Source organism: Anarhichas minor, unplaced genomic scaffold (genome assembly GCF_050575085.1).
Source record: "Anarhichas minor isolate MPS153535 unplaced genomic scaffold, ASM5057508v1 ptg000014l, whole genome shotgun sequence".
Taxonomy (NCBI): domain Eukaryota; kingdom Metazoa; phylum Chordata; class Actinopteri; order Perciformes; family Anarhichadidae; genus Anarhichas; species Anarhichas minor.
In genome coordinates, this window is record NW_027466460.1 from 11,066,456 (window position 1) to 11,086,516 (window position 20,061).

Below are 20,061 nucleotides of genomic sequence, written 5' to 3' on the forward strand. Positions count from 1 at the left end.
GTTATCTGTCGGCTACATGCTTGAATGGTGAGTGTACACATATAGCATATTGAAGAAAAGAAAAAGAAATTCACATAAAAAAAGATACATCATCCAAACTGTTCTGGCTTGGAGTCCACTTCAAAATAAATACTTTTGCCTTTACAAACAGGCGCCATCTTATCTTAGTGCTTCAAAGTAACAATATCAAGACAACAGCTCGATACTAAAACTTCCAAACTTTTTACCCCGTGTCTAAAAGGTAAAGTCGCCTCTGTGACCAGACTGTAACTTCAGCCATTCCTGGCAGCTTATAACATACTTTAAAATAAAATCCTTTAAAATGTGTGTCTGCAGAGCAAGTGTGAGATTTCAACAATGTGTTGATGTGATTGTGAGTCGGCAGAAATACACGGGGCACGGACGCAACGCGTCACAGAGACGAGGCTGAGACGTTTTTTTTCCGTCTAGCATGTGGTCGTGTGACAGCTTCACTTTGAGTTTTGCCAATTATATAATGCAGTTGATTATTAACTGGTGCTGAATTAATTAACTGGATTGTTTTAACTACAGGTTCACGAGAAACACTTTGATGTGATTGATTTATTGTAATGTCGCACTGTCTCCGGTACAATGAGGTATTTCTTTAAACTATTTTTAAACCGATGTACTTGTTTTTTAAAGTAGTTTTTGGGCCGTGTATTAAAAAAAAGTTGTGTAAAAATAGAGATGAGCAGTGCCACACCTGCAGCTTCAGTTGATTGTAATGGATGCACTCGGTCACAGCAGACGTGTGGCACCTCGGCCGGGCTCCGTGTATTTCGGCCATTACCTGCAGGTCGATTTTAGCAAAAAGATCTGAGATTCTTCATAAAAACTTAGTTTAAAAAAAAGAAGTTTTGTTCTTTCTAAAAACAACTCTGTACACATAAGCTTGTGCTTTTGAACACGTACTCGCACAGTCCAGCTGCCGTGTTCCTTAGATCACACAGCGACCCACATCGCACTATTTCACAAGTGCAGTTTTTGTTTCTCTCTTCGCGCTCTGCCCCAGATCTCACAATCGTCGTCACAACCGAGACCCGTCCTCGGAGTCTACTTAGTTCACGAGGTACCGACTGGACCAGACGGAAGCATCTGAAGGGACCTGCGAGGCTTTGTAGTAACAGCTTTATGCCTCGGCTGGTTGTCAGTAATAAATAAATAAATACTTCAGGGGTATGTCAGGTCTGAGCTCGTGCTCAATGACCCGTGTCTGCTCCCTGAACCTTGCTGTTGAGCCAGGACACGCTGACTGCTGGTTTTATGTGGCATTCAGTCTATTCGGTTGCCACAGATGGTGAAGCGGTCTATTTCCAGCAAATCTTTCTTGGGCGTTCGGTGTTCAAGTCTGTCCCCTTCCAGTCCCGTGTTGGCGTTGATGATTTTGTCCTCGTCCTCCTCGTCCGGCGTGGTCAGGAATGCGTCCGAGTCGCTCTTGGGGAGCGTTGGGGCGGAGCTCTCTGCCGTGTTGGCAGGCGGAGAACTGTCTGCTGCCAGTGATGTTTCTCCTTTGTCGGTTGTGGGTTCTAAGAGAGAGAAAGTGGTAGATATTATTACAAGAAGCAGGGGGAACATCCATCTATCCATACATTCAAAGTACAATCATAGTACAGCCATAGTACAACCATAGTACAGCTAAACTACAAGCATAGTACAGCTTACCAACTGTAACTAGTCACGGCCGGTCTGACAAGCTTTTATTTACTCTTTTATTTTCACATGAAAGCTAACCTTATGCAACGTTAAAATTTAAAACACACTGTTTGAAACATAAACAAGCCAAGCAGCCAAACAGGACGATGTTTGAATGAGCCGACACTGAAATACTGTGATAATAACAATGCTGTTTCTTTATCTACATATCTGGATCATCCACTGGTGAAGAGGATGAGTTTTCCAGGGATGTGCAGCTTGAGCCTCAGACTTCCAGCTCAATATCATGAATGCAGTCATCAAGTGCATGCTTAAGACCAACTTAACAGGTCAGCTGGAAACAATAAAAACATAGCGTCTTCAACGTAGCCAACTGTCTTGTCGGCTACGCTGTGTGTAGCATTATTGCCCAAGACAAGAACGTCTTCTCTTATCTTAACTACGAGGGCGGGATTTTGGATCTACTAAATACTGTATTTAGCTGTTTAGCAACATAGAGATAGAGAAAGTGCCACCTTGCTGTGTTGCAGTGGGAACGTGTTTGGTGCGGTGAGCTCTGGAGTTTGCGCGGCTGGAGACAACGGAGGGTGGAGGGTCGAAGAGCTTTTCTTCCATGTTGGCCTCTTTGACAAACGCACAAGACGTCCCCAGCAGAACGATACTGTTGAGCACCTTCAGAGTGATCATCCTGCTCACAAACACACAAAACATGAATATGTGAAAAAAACTACATAAGAAACACCCAAAACACTGCAAATGTGTTCAAAACTTGGAAAAGAGCACTTGACATTTACCCCAGGTAAAACAGCAGCACACACATACAGGAGAGCGAACCCTGGACCTTCACTGAGCTGGTTACTACTCTGATCAACTGAAGAAAGAAAGAAACAAATCATCAGATAAGTGATGAACACACACAATATCAATAGGATATTTTCATAAGCAGTGACTGACCAGCAGAGCTAGAGGAAGGGGGATGAAGCCCATTCTTCTGGATACTGAGTCACTGTAGTCTGTGTAAGCCTGGAGGCACATTTAAAACAACAACAATCAACACGCTTCTTCTTCCGCAACCAATGCATTAGTCACTACATAACAATATTTAATCAAATTAGGAAAAACAAGAGGACATTTCCTCAATATTGTAAATATCAATGTCTGTTTGGCATTCTGTCTCTAAACAAAAGTTACTAATATCCTTTTGACTTAATTTGACCCGTGCAATTAGAGAAAGTGCAGATAATTTTAATAAATTTACATAAGACATATTATGTCCTTTTACATTCTCTTTCAGGAGAATGCCGCATCAGAGTTTGGTTATATAAGAATGACGATATACAGTATAAAAACACATTATTTTAACGAAGTACAGTGTTTAAGACAAGTATGAATCCTGTTCCTGTGTCCCCAACAGGCGACCCCACATTGGATCCTGAGCCCAAGTTTGAGAAACAGATTCTAGTTTGGAGGATAATCTGATATTTGAACATATTTTACTCACATTTTTCTGTCGACTGCTGACGAGGTCAAAGGCCAGGCTGGCTCTGTATTCTCCGTAAACCTGGAAAAGGACACAACCGGTAACACACCAATTTACAAATATCAAACAAATATACACAGTTATTGATATTGTTGAAATGTCAGGAGTATCTGATTATGTTTATCATGTATTTGTAAATATATAGGGAAGGTACAGTATGAATGGAATAAGTCAAATTGAATTTTGATAAAGCCGGCGTAAAAAGACAAAATGTGCATAGCATGATTAAGTGAGCGAGCGTGGACACACAAGAGCTTGAACGCTCGCTGAGTGCGAGTGTGTGATTGGGTTTGACACTTTAGAGATAAAAGGGGTTAATCCCTTCCTGTGGTGTTGGTTTCCGTTACATAAGCAAAGTAACAACTCCTTGAAGGAAATCAAAACGAGAGAGAACAAATCACCAGGTTGTAAAACACAAAACACACCTGGTGTAAGTCAGTGGAGTGGAACAGAATAGAGTCTGCGGAGATCAAACATTCATTCACCTTTAACAAGTAGATGAACAAAATAATCTGAATTTAAGGTCCACTGACTAGCTTTTTCCTGAGCTTTCGACTGCATTTCACTGTCTTCGTCAGCAGATGGATTTTTGCTCAGTGTCAAGCAACCACATCCAAAACTGGCATTGTTAGACATCGCTACAAGCTGTTGAACCCCTGCCATCAAATGCCAAAAATCTAACTTTTTCAGGGTCACAGAGAGATCTAGTGTGGTGCCACTTTGTCATATTAACTTTTTTGTGTTGCAATATCGATATTTATTAATGACAATAGTGTGGCTTTGAATGTACTGTCAACATGGTACCGATACAGTACATGGCATGCCTGGTTAATAGATGTAGTGACTCAGCTAAAAGTCTGTCAGTACAAAATGTAAAAAAGTCCATTAACTGGGCCTTCTTTATCCACCGATGAGGACTGTAAGACGGACCTGTAATAACATTAATATCAATGTGCTCTTCTTGGTCGACATGTCTTTTAAAACAACAGCATTGCTCCCTTAGCCGTCACACTTACATGTAACCACAACCTGACGGATAAACTGTGAAAGTATGCACGCAAAGAGGGACTCACATCAGCACTGATGTCATTGAATTTGGTGATGAAGGCGTGTTTCACAACGTCCACGGCGACCTCTGAGGCTATCACCATGATGACATCAGGAAACAGCACCCACAAGTGGTCTAAAAACAACGATAGAAACTAGTTAGTGTCAATAGAACATGAGTTATACATGACAGTTCACTGCTGGGCCACACTCAGAAGCGTGATGTAACGTCTGTCATGTAGATAAAGCAGCGGTGTATATCTCAGTGATGCTACATTATATCAGCGCTGCGTTAGGTACCAGGGTTCCATGAGAACTGCTCCATGTTTCTCAGACAGACGATGAGCAGGAGGATGTAGTTGGTGAACCTCTCTTTTATGTCTGTGGGAAAAAAACAAAAACAATCCTGGATTAACCTACTTTGAACTCACTGCAGCTCAGCTCGATTCCATAAATTTACCTTGTACCAAATCACCAACTTCAAGGGCTGAGTTACAAAATATCCAGACCGCTGATTTTGTGGCACGTATTTTTTTTGAGGTATCATTCAACACTAACCACTGTTGGACATCTGGAAGAGGTTGTTCTTTTCAAACTTCTTGAACACGCTTCCTTTGATCTCCACAAACTGCAACAGAAAAACCCCAAAATATCATATCTGAGCTCATGCAGCACGTTCTTTTAAGAGAGTTAAATGTTTCTGTGTCCATTACACTCACGTTGTTTGACATCATGATGGTGAGCAGGGACTTGTTGTGGGAGTTGAACGCTACGTTTAGAGTGGTGGCCTGAACCATGATGAGGATGGCATGGAGAACTAGACACAAACATTGCTGAGGAAAACATTACGCTGAGGGCTACAGTAAAGCAAATCATGCCACGTGTTCATTCTGATGTGCGTCCACTATAATGCACGTTCAAATCGTCTGAAGTAAAGCTGTGTGACGTTGCAACATTATTGATTCATCAGCAGATTATTTGCAATAAATTGACTCGATGTTTCGTCAATAAAATGCACCACGCAAGTGAAAAATGCTTCTCAAGGCCCAAGTTGACAGCTTTAAATGTCTTTTGTTGTCTGACCAATAGTGTAAAACCTAAAGATGTTTGATTTACTATCACAGAAGACAAGAAGAACAGTAAAAAATAAAAACACTTAATTAACCCATAATTCTTTTCATGTAAACTAAGAAGATCATCTGCCAGTTTACAGTCACAAACACTGAGAAATTAACATTTTCCTGTCATCCCAGACTGACACATTCTCATGCATGTACTACTACATATGTGTATGCGTGTAGGGGAATACACGTGTAGACAGGTCTCTCTCAGTGAGGATACAGACGTAGAGCACAGCCATGAAGAAGTGAGGAATCACGCCTATGTGCGCTCTCTTCTTCTCCTTGGGTTCGGTGGCCGTCCAGTACAGAGCGTCCAGGATGTCCTGACCGAATGATGAGAACAGGCGGTCCGCCACCTGACGACACAACAGGGGGAGGCCGAGAGGAGGCAAGAGAGCGGATGAGTTGGTGGCTCACTGTACGGTACGTTCAAGAGCTATACATTTTATTATTGCAGTATCGTCCGTGTGTACCTCTAACATGTTGTATATGATGTACAGCTTGATGACAGACTGTCCCCTGATAAGGTGGTACATCATGGAGTAATCCACGTAGCTCATCATGGAGTAACACAGCACCATGATGAAGCCTTTCAGCACATCACACACCTGAGCTGGCTGGAGCAGGCGGGAGCCACTAAAACACACACAAAAACTAAATTACACACGGAAGAAAAGTTCACGGAAGAAGTCTGGAGAAGAAAAAGAAGAAACAGAAGAGGTTATGTCCCTTTGAACAGAATCAGAAGGAGCTCTACTGCCCCCAGGAGGTTAAGAACAGCGTTGCACTGATCGCTTCTGTTTACAAAAGTTGATATTAACACGAGAAAGTATTTACCAAATCTGTGTGTATTAATACCGGACTGCAAGTAACCATTACTTTCTTATATAATTATTATTTTTTTTTTTTTTAAATTGACCAGTAAATATTTGGTCAATAATATTAACAGTTCAAAATTCAAAGATATTCAATTTACAGTGTTATCAAAATAGAGAAAAAGGAGCCAATCCTCACATTTGAGAAAGTGAAAACAAGAGCTTTTTGCTTGATAAATGACTTGATCTCGACATGACTCAATTATCAACATTGTTTGTTCATTTTCAATTGATCAACAAAAAAAAATGTATAGACTAATCATTTTGATTGACAAGCGCTGGTTTGTACAGATGCACAGACACATTCAGACGAAGGGTAAACTTTCCCTTTAGAGCTCAAATATTCAGTCAACTGAAGATTAATATGCAACTTTTTTGGTGATCTCTTAATGGTTTAAGTAGTTCTTTAATAACTAACATTTGATGGTTCCATGTGAGGATTTGCTGCTTTATCTTGTAGCACATTACATGAAACTAAATATCTTCATGCTGGTTTTGTTTTAATGACATTTTTTTTACTATTTTCTGATGTTTTATAGACTCAATAATTCAGAGAAATTAGGCAGAATTAATAATATTTGCAGTCTCCCTTTATGACTTCAATTTCACAGAGGAAGGACATAATAGGTCTTTGTTGAAAGACCTAATTGGGGTGTATATTCAACTCTATGAGCGGTTTAATGTGGCCAATGATCAATTGAAGAAACCTATTGTAATTTGCATCCCTAATACCCAAATATATACTTCACCTGAGGCCACAGCAAGGCAACGTGAGGAGCCGTAAAAGGGCCAGAATCACCCTGAGGGGCAGCAGGGTGAACACATAGAGAAAGGCATCCAGACAGAGGAAGAAGCCGAATGTCATCAACTAAAGAGAGAGAACAAAAGTCAGACACATAGAAGGAGAATATTCATTTATCTGTGACTTGTACAAAGAAATCTCTCAGTAAATTGTTGGTGTGTTTACCTTCTCCAGCTCTTTGGGGATGCGGAGGCAGGTGTAGACCCGCTCTCTGCGCTCGGTGTATTTAGCCTCATTGTGTTCCAGGAAGTATCCTCTGGTCAGCTCAGTGGTTATAAATCTGACCAGAGACAAGTCTAGAGCCAGAATTGGGGAAGAAGGCAAAGCATTAAACACACACACACACACAGACATTTGCTACCTTCTAAGGGAAGTTCACATGCCAATGATGTCTCACACCTTTGTGATAAAACATTACTACAATCCCAGAACGCTTTGATGACTTCATTCACAGGTTAACAGCAGGTGCCTGTATTCTCACTGCAAACAAAAGGAGAGTCCTTCACTAATAATAAACCATATAAATTTGCATTGATAAGAAATATCTTCACGATATGAGCAGACATATGAGCAAACATTACACCCATATGTTGTTGCTGAACATCTCATTCAAAACTATAAACCTGCTACTGTAAGAGCCTTCACTGAACTGGTGAAGTTTTCCAAGGAATTTTTGATCCAGGCTGACGTTGGGTGATAAGTACCGGCTCACAGTTGAGGTTGAAATTCATCCCCAAATTGTTGAATGAGGCTCAAGTTCTTCAACACCAAAGTGCGAAAAACGTTTCGTTATGGGCTTCGCTGCCTTTGTCCATTGTTGGAAGAAGACTATTGTCTAAAATATGATTGTGTCCTGCAGCATATTTAGGGGCACAGCATCAATCTTATATATTTCATAGTCAAAATGTATTGGTCTGAGAGTACTACTGAGCCTGTGAAAACAGTTGTATAATGTTTTTAATGGCACTAAAGGAGCTTTCTCCCCTCTGGTTATTATATCATGTTGGGTCTCAATTCTAAACTTTTGAGCCTGCATTATGACATGAGGAGTTTGACATATGTGGGTGTTTACTAAGAAGAAAGGTCGAATTGAAAAGCTATATCAAGTTGAATTATGGAAAGAGTAGAGATCAAACATTTTCCAAAGCTTGACACACAGTAGAGGGTAAAGAAAGTCAGGATATTTATCCCCTGCGCTTTTCCTACTATGTGAACTCAAAATGTTTGATTTGAAATGGCCTATTTTGACCGCTGTCTTTGAATCAGTTAAACCTTTGTGGAAGTGCAAGACTAAATCACTGAAGTGCTTTAGTGAGAACCAAGAAGCCTAGTCAACCGTGACCAGCAGCCCCGGGCCAAAAGAACACAATGTGAAGATAGGTGTCCACATACTTCTGTCCGTACTATTTAACGTTACCTCTTCAGCAGCACTTCTGAATGCGCCTGTGCAGAGACACAGAGACAGCACGTCTTTCTTTGACGGGAAAGCAAAACTGGCCTATTTGACTCGTGCGTGTTTACATGCAGCAGTGCAATTATTTGCATGACAAAAACAATAAATTAGCCACATAACGTAACTTAAACGTTACTCAAAGTGCAAACTCGGAGCAGCGCCCAAAGCTGCAGAGACTCAGTAACGTTAACTGTTGACTGATTGATATTGTAACTGCGTACTCGCGCAGCAGATAACCACGTATAGAGTGCAGTAATGTTATCACACCAAACACTGGTGTGCCAGCAACGTTGAATAAATGAATAGCAGCTAGCTAGCGCTGTCAAACTGTGGGCTGTAACATCGAGGCTAGCTCTCACCTGACAGGTTGCGTTTCTTGCCCTTACTGCCGCCATTTTTATCGTTAAAACCCAACGTCTCTGTGACTCCGTCGTTCTTCTCTGTTTGGGCAGCCTTCCCGCCTCTCTCCCCGTCCTTCTTCTCCTTCTCCTTCTCCTGCTCCTCTCCCAGACCTGACGACAGCGAGTCCGCCATCTTCGCCAAACGGTCTCATCTGATGAACTGAGCGACTGACATCTGCGTCACACGCTCTGACGTCGTTACGTCTACTATACGGTGGTACAACCAGAGCCGTATAAAGAAGAGAGTCGCGTCAACGCAACTTCAGATAGTTACTGGAAGTGCTTGGGGGGCAATTTGAAAGCGTAGATATTGGTAGAAATCGGTACAGAGAGACAGAACTAGTCGTCAATAAATGCATTGATTTACAATATTCATACAGAGCAACGACATATGTAGTGGGATCAATTTTGTGTTTTTTAAAAGTAGAATTTGCTAATATTTGAGGAAGTGATTAGTAAGTGTATGTTACCTGCCTTGTTGACATATTTTAGGCTAAAGTAAACAACCAACCCCTCCGTTCAACCCTCCCTTTCCAAGCATGTTGGAGAACTACAGTGGTCTTTAGGAATAGGTATCTTTAGGATTTTATTAATACAAGGAGGAGCTACTCTTATCAATATTCAGTTATTTTTTATAACTAAATAATGTATTAGTAAAAACATATATTGAATTTTAAAAACAAATAAGTTCAGAACAGGATTAGAAGTTGTTATTCATAATGTATATAACTAAATATTGTTTATAAAGAAGTAACAGTAATGTTTACAACAGCAAAGTAACAAGTCATTAATACTGGAAACAAATCTAAAATGTCAATAAAATAAATATACCATTCCTGAGTGAAGTTTATGAATGATAATAATCATGAAGAACATAGACATCAGATTGTGTGACTCCTCCTGTCCTCTGTCCACCTGGCTGCTTTGTCTCTGTATTGATTAAGTATTGGCTTTTTATTTGCCAATGTTTTATTGTACCAACAGTAACGAGCGAAGTAGTCTGCTCTATGCTGACTGAGTTCAGTGTGTTTGTACATGTGTGTGGTGGAGGAGCTCTGCCCCGACAGAGAGAGCCAATGAGATATACTCACTGCAGCGTCATAATAAATTACACCAAAACATTTAGAAAAAGGACAATATCAATACAAAAGCACTCTATTACAAATAATAACATTACAATAACAAGATAAACTACCAACATATACAATATAACACACAAATATCAATATAAAGGGACTCCATTATAAATGATAACATTACAATAACAAGATAAAGTATCAAAATATACAATATAACATAACATTAACATGATAAAGTAAAATATACAATATAGCAGAACAATTTAAAAGGAATCCATTATAAACGATAACACAACAATAACAAAATGAAAGTACAAAAATATCCTTCGTGAATAATATGATGAGTATGATGAATAAGGGCTGCATGCCCTTTCAATGGAGAAAATGTAATGCAGTCACTGCCCTATAGTTAGAAAACCTATTAATTGTTTTTCGCTCCTGCCCCACAGACAGCCTGAGACACTGCTCGATATAGTGCTGGAGTAAATGAAGCCTACTTCATTACTTTACACCACGAATTGCAGATAACCCATAATGAATAAGTGGATTGTGCAAGAATGAGACAGGATAACCCGAGTCTGAACTCATTGGCCCCTCTGTGTTTCATACTCTGACCCGACCTTTAGGGTGTTACAGAGCACCCCATCAGTCATTCTGACGCCATTAACTACGCTTGCATGATCTTATTAACACCAATCGTGATACATTTCCAGACAGCAAAGGTTAATTCGTCCGGTGAATAAAGAGGAGAGTGCAGAGGGAGGGACTCAGGCGCACTGGGCAGGGATAGAGTTTCTCCCGGTAACGGATCTCTTTGACCACCATAGATTCGGTTTCTCCTCCTCTGTAGACTCACATAACAAATACACGCGACATTTTACTCAGAGAAATAACTACAGATTATGATTAATTTCACCTTTTTTTTTCTTACAAACTATAGAATAAACTCATGGTGATCGCTGAGTGCGCTGCGCGATCGCTGCCCGGCGTCGTGTTACCTTCCTCGGGGCACCATGGGCTCGTGAGATGCCTTCGCTGTGGAAACGGATAACCTTCTCGGTGGCCTCGGTGCTCTGTGTCGGCTCGGTAGTGCTCCTGGTCGTGGCCTTGTCCACGGAGCGGTGGGTCACCGGACGGATCCTGTGTAAAACCGGGGCGGAGATAGTGAACGCGTCCAACCCGGAGCTGGAGCAGTTCATCGGGGACATTTACTACGGCTTGTTCCAGGGAGGAAAGACCAAGAAGTGTGGGCTCGGCAACAGGCGCTCCAAAATATACAGTAAGATCAAATACTGCTCTCTCTTAATTTATTCTAATACTAGATAGACTACACACAAAGTGTATTAAAAATATTATTGAATAAAGACAATTATTTCTAGAAATATAAAAAAATAAAGATCAAATATGTAATATTATGAAATACCATTGAATTGCGAAATAATGCAGTCAAAAATGTACATTCATTATTCAAAGTGGATTGTTTCTTTAGATTCTCATTACCTATCAGAAAGACTATTCTTCCTGAGGTCACATGAGTTTGTTTAACAGTGAAAATGACACATATAACATCTAATATATGCAGATGGCACAACATGATATTATCACATTTAATAACCAACAAAGCAAACTTGCAACCGATTTTAAGAGCAAACAAGTCCTGGAGATCACAAAGCTTTCAAACACACCAGATATATCAGGCTACATTTGGGGTAAATGTGTACAAATTGATGCACAAGACATGTTGAATATGTCTATTTGATGAAATAGCGCAGCAATAAAAAGCACAGTCTTGGATTGAGTATTTAATTAAATGTAAACATATAACTTATAGAATATTATACTATCAGACAGTATAACATGCTTTTTTTCCAGCCGTAAAGCTATAGGGAGAACTGTATATTTAGGGCTTATCTCACCAATACCCATTTGTTCTTAAATTAGAATTGAGTTATCGTAAGTTCATTACATCTTTTAATATAATTAATTATTATTATATTTATTTTAAAAGGCGTCTTTTAAATAAATGTTGGTCATTTTTGCTTGAAATAAACTCCATATAAACAATATTTAAAGCTCTCTTTTTTAATTCAAAGGATAAGAAACAAACATCACAAGACACATTACTGCTGCAAACAGAGATAGTTTTGCTAGATAGTTAGTTTATTAAATATCATAATAAACATATAAAATTATATAACATCTTCACATCTTCACATAAGCTCCAAAGCTGCATCCACATTTTGCTTCATTCTGCATTGTTTTTTTCATCTGTGCTTCTTCTCGGCCTAGTTTTCCCAAAGCTTGTGCGGGCGTTGAATGGCGGCCTTCACATGATGGTGATCCTGTTCTTGCTGGTGGCTGTGGGTTTCGCACTGGTCAGTCTGTCTTTCTGCATATACAACGCACGCAAAGTTCCCTACCAGAGCATCAAAGGGCACAAAGGCCTCTACCTGTGGAACTTCATTGCTGGTGTGTGAGGCAACTTTTACTCTTTCTCTCAGAATCTCCCTTTCTTTCCTTGCTGGCTTCACTTCCTGGTGCTTCTGAACTTCACCTCTTTATTTTTCTTCCAGCTCTTTTCGGTGCCCTGGGCATGCTGTGCTTCCTGGCAGCCGTGAGGCACCACAGTCTGACCGAGCGGGTAGCCAATCATCGGGAGAACCTCTTCGTGCTGGTTGTTCTGGACGACAGCCTGGACTGGTCCTTCTGGCTGGGTGTGGGCAGCATTGCGACTCACTTTGCCGTCTGTGGAGTGGTTGCCATGAGTCGGATCAAACTGCCCAAACCAGAGATCAAGAAACCTGAAGAACCCACCGTCTCTGCTTTGGACCTGCTCTACTGAAGGACCAACCAAGGAGCATTTACATCACCGGTGGTTGACTGGAGGAAACCACAATGACTGACAGCAGAGTGAAACCAGCACTGTGCCAGTGCCAAGAGTCCTGCATCCCAAACGTACCCTTTGCATTCTGGACATCCTGTGCTGGATATATTCTGTCTATAGCTGCAAAATGTAAATACATCATTATTTTTTCAGTTTTATTAGTTTTCATTATATGTATAGAATGTCATTAACTGATCTGTTTTTCAGTCACTTTATGGTTCACTTAAAGTCTCTAGTCTTTGTTTGAGATTTTAAGTTTTTTTTTTATAGTAATTATTCTTGATCCCTGATAGAAAGTGTACAGCTTTGCGTGAATCATTTATTTCACAGGGAGTTGTGGGCTTATGTATGTAGAGTATACCATCTTCCATAAACAGATTGAGATTTCTAATCATCAATTAATTTTATTCCCTTTTATTTACTTTATCTTGGTCATAAAAAGTCCCTCACATCTAGAGAAGTCAGCTGTTATAAAGAAAAAAGTCACTCTGGCCATCATTTAAAGAACTTGTATTACATTTAATAGATTGGTTATAATTTCCTGGACATTAACACACTAATATTTACACAATATATCAATTAAATAATTATAGTTGAAGTACGTGTTTGCGTTTTATTGTTGTTATTATCTCCTAATGACCTGAAGCTTTGTCTTTTCTCTTTTATTTGCTCTCGACAGTAATATCCTATCTAAACTTGCAAATATCAGTTTCCCGACCCAGTGAGGATTTCCTTATAATGAATTTGCACACTGTTTAGCTAGATAATTACTTCTTCCAAGAGACAAAGGTGTCAGTTGATGTTTCTTTTTCACTGACATCATACAGTAGATTCACTGACATCATAAAGTATATAAGATTGAAATGATGTGACATTTTGAATCTGAATTAGACAGAATACATGCACACATATGCTTATAAAAATGGAGATTATTTGAATTACTGCTAGGAAATTAATTTATTCCAGAGGATATACGTTTTATATTAATCTATAAAAATACATTATCATTTATTTATTGATTATATGTTGTATTATTTATCTGATTGTAAATTTGTCAGACAAGAAAATTGAAGTAAGTATTAAGAATAGTACTTCAGTAAATGTACTTAGTTACTTTCCATTAGTGGTTAACTGTCTCTTTAGTTTTTAGGCTGCAGCTGATTCAAAGCCTCCTGCAGCTTTTCACTGCTGCCGCCATGTGGCGACAAATGACCGCCTTAGTCGCTTTTTGGTGACGTATGAAAAACGCGACGGTGTCAGGTCGACTCTTTGCACATGTATGCGACCTCTACATCTCTGAGTTAATAGTTTGTTTCGGGGGTTTCTACATGTACAACAGATGACAATGCTTCTTTTGAGGAGAACCGTGCAGACGGCGGTGCGGACAAAATACTGTAGGTCATTTTCTGCGTCACAGACTCACCTGAACGAGAGAAAAGTAAGTAGCTGTTAGCCGTTAGCCTGTCAAACATTAGCTGACAGATAGTTTGTTACATCAGTGACTCTTACAGGATTCATCAGCACTTCACACTGGATCTCAGAGGTTTTAACACTTTAAGATAATTTATTCGTGTGTGTGTGTGTGTGTGTGTGTGTGTGTGTGTGTGTGTGTGTGTGTGTGTGTGTGTGTGTGTGTGTGTGTGTGTGTGTGTGTGTGTGTGTGTGTTTTTGGATAGTGTATTTATTTATAAGAGCATCAGTGTGTTTTTGTGTGGGTGTGTTTGAGAGTGTCAACAACTGTGTTGATGTACAAGTTACTTCCAGTCATCACCCACTCACTCTTTAATTAGCTTCAAATATGCATTTCACAGCACATTTCAAACACAGAATTAATTCAAAGTGCTTCACATTTAAATAGTCAAAGAAAAGCATTCGCATGTCGTTTAAACACAATAAGCAATACAACCAGAGACAAATTAATGAAGTTTGAAATAAAGAGCAATGTGATTTTAAGGTAAACTAAATAAAAACAAGTGGCTGGACCAGAAACACAATTACAGTGCAGTAAGTTCCCCCTAATGTAACAAAGGAAATAAAAATGCAGCATAGAAGCCAATCAATCAAAGGTGCATGAGAACAACAGAGTTTAAAATTTAGGTTTTAAAGTGGCTTTGTTCTGACTCAAGGTACTACAGCTGCATGCTTCCTTGAGATCAAAAAATGTACTTGATGTGAAGAGTTGCATCCATGGCATACATGTAGAGTTTAGAAAAAAATGCATTTAATCCGAATTGTGAAGGTGTCAAATATGATCGCTCATTGCAGACCAGTAACACAACTAGTCAGTGTAATACGTGAGGTTTGTGGTGAAACTGACAAGAACTTTGAGCTAACAACAGCCTGATAACCAATACATAAAATAGGCGCAGTGCTCATGTCGATTGATTCGCCATAATAACACAAACAACAAGCAAGCACAGTAGTTTATTTTTCTTATTAGGACTAGAGCTATTGATATGTTAACTGACAGAATTATAGATTGATCGGTTTGTGGGTTCCTTTTCCTTTTGTTCGTGTGTGTCTACAGGGTCTGGTGCTGGGAGTGTTTGAGAAGGAGGGAGAGGAGGGCGGATTTCATCTCACTGAATCTGCTGCAGGTTTTGACCAAAATCTTTCTGGGAAACTTTCTGAACTTCTGAAAATGTAAGTCTATGATATCTGTGAGCTGTCAGTACAAGTCTTGTTATGGGAGGATAACAATAACAGTCTTATACAACGGTCCTGCAATGAATCCTCATTTCAATAAAGTTATTATCAGTTTTTAATGAAACTCTTTTAGGGAGTTGTTGATTTACTGCCATCCATCTGTATACAGTGCTGTATACTGTTTACCTGGTCAGAACAAAACAATGAATGATGCAACATTCAGACTAAACATAAGGCGCAAACAGCAAAATTGGACTACAAACTGCATTTTGTTTTGCAACCCTGTTAGTGAAACCTTCCAAAAACACACATAACAGGCAGGTCAAATGGTAGAAATATATGAATATAAGTAAACAAGACAGACAAAAATCATACTGATGCATTCCTGGATACCACGTTAACACCGTGTCTCTGTCTAATCTGTTGCATAGTTAGTTAATAATCTGGTTTTGTTTTGCTCTCTCCAGCTCTGGACCGGCTCTCAAGAAAGGCAAAAGCAGAATATTTTATGGAATCGACAAGGTAACAAGAAGTGACATTCGAAAAAGACAAACCCGGTCTCTTGACAACGTCGGAGTTATTAAATCTTCCCTGTGTCTTCTCCAGGACTTCCCGTGTGTCGCAGTAGTCGGGCTGGGTAAGACCAGTGCAGGTGTGTGTGGATCAGAAAACTGGGACACCAGCAAAGAGAACATCAGACAGGCAGCGTCAGGTAAGACACATGTCTCTGCTCGTCTTCGTACGGGCAAATATTTCCATTTCGTGCAATGTAATGGCATCTTTTCTTAGTTACTACCTGGCTGATATCTGCGTATTTGTCTGTGCATGCTCAGTTGGCTGCCGGCTGCTTCAGGACCTGGAGGTGAACCATGTGGAGGTGGACGGCTGCGGTGATGCCCAATCAGCAGCAGAAGGCGCCGCTCTGGGTTTGTTCCATTATGACCAACTCAAATCCAAGAAGAAGACCAAAGTAACCACACAGCTTCATGGAAGGTAGACTAACAAATGATCTGTAGCACAAAGCCGGGGCGTTTATTACACGTTATTACAGATGTACGCAGCGTCATGCTAACGTATATATATGTGTGTGTGTGTGTGTGTGTGTTTGTTCTTAGTTCCGACTCGGCCGGGTGGCAGAAAGGAGTCATATATGCAGATGGCCAAAACCTTGCACGGCTGCTCATGGAAGCTCCCGCCAATCACATCACTCCTACTGCTTTTGCCAACACCATCGAAGAGAAATTAGCGCTGCATGCTGAACGAGTCACAATAAATAAGAGGTCTGTGAATCATTCATCATTACTGTAGTGTCCCAATTATGTCAGTACTCAGAAAACAACAACAAAGCATGCGGACATGTGAAATACAGAACATTATTTTGATTTGTCGCAATGTTGAAGGGCGTCTTAGATGTGTGTGCTCTTTAATCGTCCGAGTTAAGGCATTTTGGGACACGTAAATGAACGGATGTTGAACAACATTTGACATTTTTGCTCTTTAGACCAAGTAACCAGAAAACAATGTAACAATTATATAAACAATTCTTGATAGCCGTTCAATCGAAATATTCTCTTAAAACAAGGTCTTCTCTGATTATTGCTCCTTTTTTGCACCCTGAAGAGTTTTTATCTCATAGTTCCTGTGTTTCTGTAGATCTCAGGCCTGGATAGAGCAGCAACAGATGGGAGCGTTTCTCAGTGTGTCTAAAGGCTCAGAGGAGCCCCCTGTCTTCCTGGAGCTACACTACAACGGTTCTCCTGACAGCAAGCAGGCCCCACTGCTCTTAGTGGGCAAGGGCATCACCTTTGACAGGTAAACCATAATAATACACACTCAAGCCCATTAACTCACATAAAAAAACTTTACAAAGCTCACATTAATGCCGTTTTGGCTCCTCCTTGGTAGCGGTGGTATTTCTCTGAAGCCGTCTTCTTCTATGGATGCGATGAGAGCTGATATGGGGGGAGCTGCCACCGTGTGTGCGGCTATCGTCACAGCAGCAGCTCTGAAACTACCGGTCAACATTATTGGTAAACGTTTTGACAATATGGATCCTTCAACATCATTATTTTCTACCATAGATTATAAATTAGAAAATCTACAAATATCCAGAGTCCATAAAACCCCACGATTGACTGAAAAAAATGTTTTTCTAACTTTGAATCACCGCATGTACTTATTATTGATGATGTAATGATTAAAACAAATCTCTTAACCTGTCTGTTTCCACTGGTTGCAATAAATCAGGTCTGGCGCCCCTGTGTGAGAACATGCCCAGTGGAAAAGCTACTAAACCAGGTGATGTTGTCATGGCCAAAAATGGAAAAACAATCCAGGTGGGTGGAACGAACCGTTACGCGAGTGTGATACGTTTGTGCACTTATATGTGTGTATACAGATGGACAGGTTTTATTGTCGTTTTGTACAGGTTGATAATACAGATGCAGAGGGCCGACTGGTTCTCGCTGACGCACTGTGTTACGGACACACTTTCAACCCCAGAGCCATCGTCAATGTTGCTACGCTAACAGGTGGGATTTTTTACAGTGGGTTTCTTTACACAGTGACATTTGGTGACAAGAAACAACTATTTAAAAAAAAAAATCTTTACATCATGTTATGATCTATTTCAATTGATCTTTTGTTGTGGACCAAACAATCGGACTGAGACCGTCTAAAAAGCTGGTTCTCAAGGAAGAAACTGTCAAAGAATCTGTATATAATGCAAAATCATGATCTAATCATGGATACACTGATGCATGTCAGGAAGTGAATGCAGGAATCTTCCGTGCTACATCAGAAAGTAAGAAGGAGTTTAAACAGAGGTGTGGTGGAGGTGTTTGCTTCTCCAAGCCAAGGTCCGTATTCAGTAGTATAACCGCAACGTCCCCAGTTCAAATCTCACTAGGGACCTTTGATGAATAACATTCCCTTCCCTCTCTCTCCTTATCTCTTGTCTATATCCTGCCGCAAAAAGAAAAATCTTTAAAAAAGGTGTGTTGTGGTTGTGTAATTTGGCCTTTCCTCTTTAAAAAGTAAAGAGAACTGTATCGATCGCAAAGTATCTATAAACCCTCAAATCACGGTACAGGATGCCTCTTCTTCATCCTGTTTCAACCTGTCACTGTGTTCTTATTCGTGACCTATGAGGTCCAGTTGTAGTCTCAATCATTAGTGCTCATGATGCAGGGTGACAATAAGTCAGCGTGAACATGTTGGGGACCAACTGAAGTGAACTACAAGTTCTGATAATAAGATAAGCAAATATAATTTGTAAGTTTTAAACTGTGTCTTCTTTTGTCTCCAAGGTGCGATGGATGTAGCTCTTGGCTCAGCTGCAACTGGAGTGTTTACAAATTCTGACTGGCTCTGGCAGCAGCTGCACAAGGTATTGTGTATGCACAATAAACATACTCGCAACCTCTCAGTCCATCAGCTCCTGTGTTGACTAAGTGTGTGTGTGTACGTGTGTTTGCAGGCTAGTGTTGTGACAGGTGACAGAGTGTGGCGGATGCCTCTGTTCCAGCACTACACCAGACAGGTGACTGACAGCCAGCTGGCTGACCTCAACAACGTCGGCAAGTACAGCCGGTAAGTATCTCGCCACACTAAGTGAGTGCCTGAAGACATCAGAGGAGTCCAGATTCTTCATTCGTGTATAACCGAACTGAATAATACAACCATATTAGAGTGTTGAACACTTTGACATGAGTCTGGATGTTTTGGTTCTTCAAAACTGGTTTAAAATTCATCTTACGATGGTTTCAACTCTTCTTTGCCTTTATTTCAAACTAAGGGTGCATTATTAGCCTGAATGGCTAGTGGCTTTATTTACCTGAATCTCACAGTGTGTCTTTGGTCATCTTTCTAGTTCCGGCGGTGCATGCACAGCAGCTGCATTCCTGAGAGAGTTCGTCACAGCTCCTCATTGGGCCCATCTGGACATCGCAGGTGTGATGAGCAACAAAGATGAAGTTCCCTACCTGAGAAAGGGCATGTCTGGAAGACCAACACGTACACTGGTGGAGTTTGCTGCCGGATTGGCCCACAGTGGCTGAGAGATTGACACAAATAGCAGATCGGACACAAGACTCTCGGACTGTGAGCGGCTTCTATTCAACCCTGATCCCTCAGCAATGGCCAGGTTTAGAAGTCGAAAATGGACAATATCGTATCCATTGAAGAGCTCAGAAAATGTTGGCAGGGATTCATTGCTGTATTTTTTTTAAACTAACGTGACTGCTTTGATGTTTACATACAGCTAATCCATCAATGTAAGAGGCCACAATGTAATACAGGTTCAGTGGATCCCCACACTGCTGTGATTTCAGCTAAAAACAACTGAAACTTTATAGTTCACATAATTTATGTCGTAGAAAATAAACTCTATAATGAATTATGTGTGTGACACATTTGTAATCTCTATAGCTCTTTAGTCGACACAGCACCGACGCACACTGGCTCACACCCAAACATTACACCCTTATATGATTTTTTTAACACCTCATTCCAGAATCATGGGCATTAATGTGCTGCTGT

The 20,061-nt window shown here is 40.4% G+C and overlaps 3 protein-coding genes across 3 annotated transcripts; 2 read left to right on the top strand and 1 right to left on the bottom strand.

The window, feature by feature from the left end:
• Position 1: 1 nt before the first annotated feature.
• tapt1b (transmembrane anterior posterior transformation 1b) lies at positions 2 to 9,083 on the bottom strand. Its single transcript, XM_076091441.1, has 14 exons — positions 8,872 to 9,083; positions 7,225 to 7,355; positions 7,007 to 7,125; positions 5,856 to 6,018; positions 5,603 to 5,738; positions 4,981 to 5,078; positions 4,820 to 4,889; positions 4,562 to 4,642; positions 4,288 to 4,397; positions 3,176 to 3,235; positions 2,629 to 2,697; positions 2,469 to 2,545; positions 2,190 to 2,362; positions 2 to 1,547 (listed from the first exon to the last, which is right to left on the bottom strand). Exons 1-14 carry the CDS (start codon positions 9,044 to 9,046, stop codon positions 1,294 to 1,296), a joined length of 1,716 nt encoding a protein of 571 aa, XP_075947556.1. The 5' UTR covers positions 9,047 to 9,083; the 3' UTR covers positions 2 to 1,293.
• Positions 9,084 to 11,018: 1,935 nt separating this feature from the next.
• Positions 11,019 to 12,834, top strand: clrn2 (clarin 2). Its single transcript, XM_076091854.1, has 3 exons — positions 11,019 to 11,271; positions 12,282 to 12,461; positions 12,566 to 12,834. Exons 1-3 carry the CDS (start codon positions 11,019 to 11,021, stop codon positions 12,832 to 12,834), a joined length of 702 nt encoding a protein of 233 aa, XP_075947969.1.
• Positions 12,835 to 14,118: 1,284 nt separating this feature from the next.
• Positions 14,119 to 19,921, top strand: lap3 (leucine aminopeptidase 3). The gene is made up of 13 exons (XM_076091931.1): positions 14,119 to 14,314; positions 15,404 to 15,519; positions 15,990 to 16,044; positions 16,129 to 16,234; positions 16,356 to 16,515; positions 16,638 to 16,802; positions 17,176 to 17,334; positions 17,428 to 17,552; positions 17,770 to 17,858; positions 17,951 to 18,053; positions 18,831 to 18,910; positions 19,001 to 19,113; positions 19,394 to 19,921. The coding sequence occupies exons 1-13, from the start codon at positions 14,216 to 14,218 to the stop codon at positions 19,578 to 19,580; spliced, it is 1,557 nt and encodes a 518-aa protein (XP_075948046.1). The 5' UTR covers positions 14,119 to 14,215; the 3' UTR covers positions 19,581 to 19,921.
• The last annotated feature ends 140 nt before the right edge of the window (positions 19,922 to 20,061 follow it).

What these genes read in the sequence shown, in the direction of transcription:
- tapt1b (XM_076091441.1), bottom strand. Translation starts at nt 9,046, where the DNA reads ATGGCGGACTCGCTGTCGTCAGGTCTGGGAGAGGAGCAGGAGAAGGAG. An exon ending in CATGGCTGTGCTCTACGTCT is followed by an intron (nt 5,079 to 5,602) that starts GTATCCTCACTG and finishes GTTTGTGTCTAG; the next exon opens with TTCTCCATGCCATCCTCATC. An exon ending in CCCTTCCTCTAGCTCTGCTG is followed by an intron (nt 2,546 to 2,628) that starts GTCAGTCACTGC and finishes TTCTTTCTTCAG; the next exon opens with TTGATCAGAGTAGTAACCAG.
- lap3 (XM_076091931.1), top strand. Translation starts at nt 14,216, where the DNA reads ATGACAATGCTTCTTTTGAGGAGAACCGTGCAGACGGCGGTGCGGACA. An exon ending in CTTTCTGAACTTCTGAAAAT is followed by an intron (nt 15,520 to 15,989) that starts GTAAGTCTATGA and finishes TGCTCTCTCCAG; the next exon opens with CTCTGGACCGGCTCTCAAGA. An exon ending in ACCACACAGCTTCATGGAAG is followed by an intron (nt 16,516 to 16,637) that starts GTAGACTAACAA and finishes GTTTGTTCTTAG; the next exon opens with TTCCGACTCGGCCGGGTGGC.
- clrn2 (XM_076091854.1), top strand. Translation starts at nt 11,019, where the DNA reads ATGCCTTCGCTGTGGAAACGGATAACCTTCTCGGTGGCCTCGGTGCTC. An exon ending in CAGGCGCTCCAAAATATACA is followed by an intron (nt 11,272 to 12,281) that starts GTAAGATCAAAT and finishes TTCTCGGCCTAG; the next exon opens with TTTTCCCAAAGCTTGTGCGG. An exon ending in CCTGTGGAACTTCATTGCTG is followed by an intron (nt 12,462 to 12,565) that starts GTGTGTGAGGCA and finishes TTTTTCTTCCAG; the next exon opens with CTCTTTTCGGTGCCCTGGGC.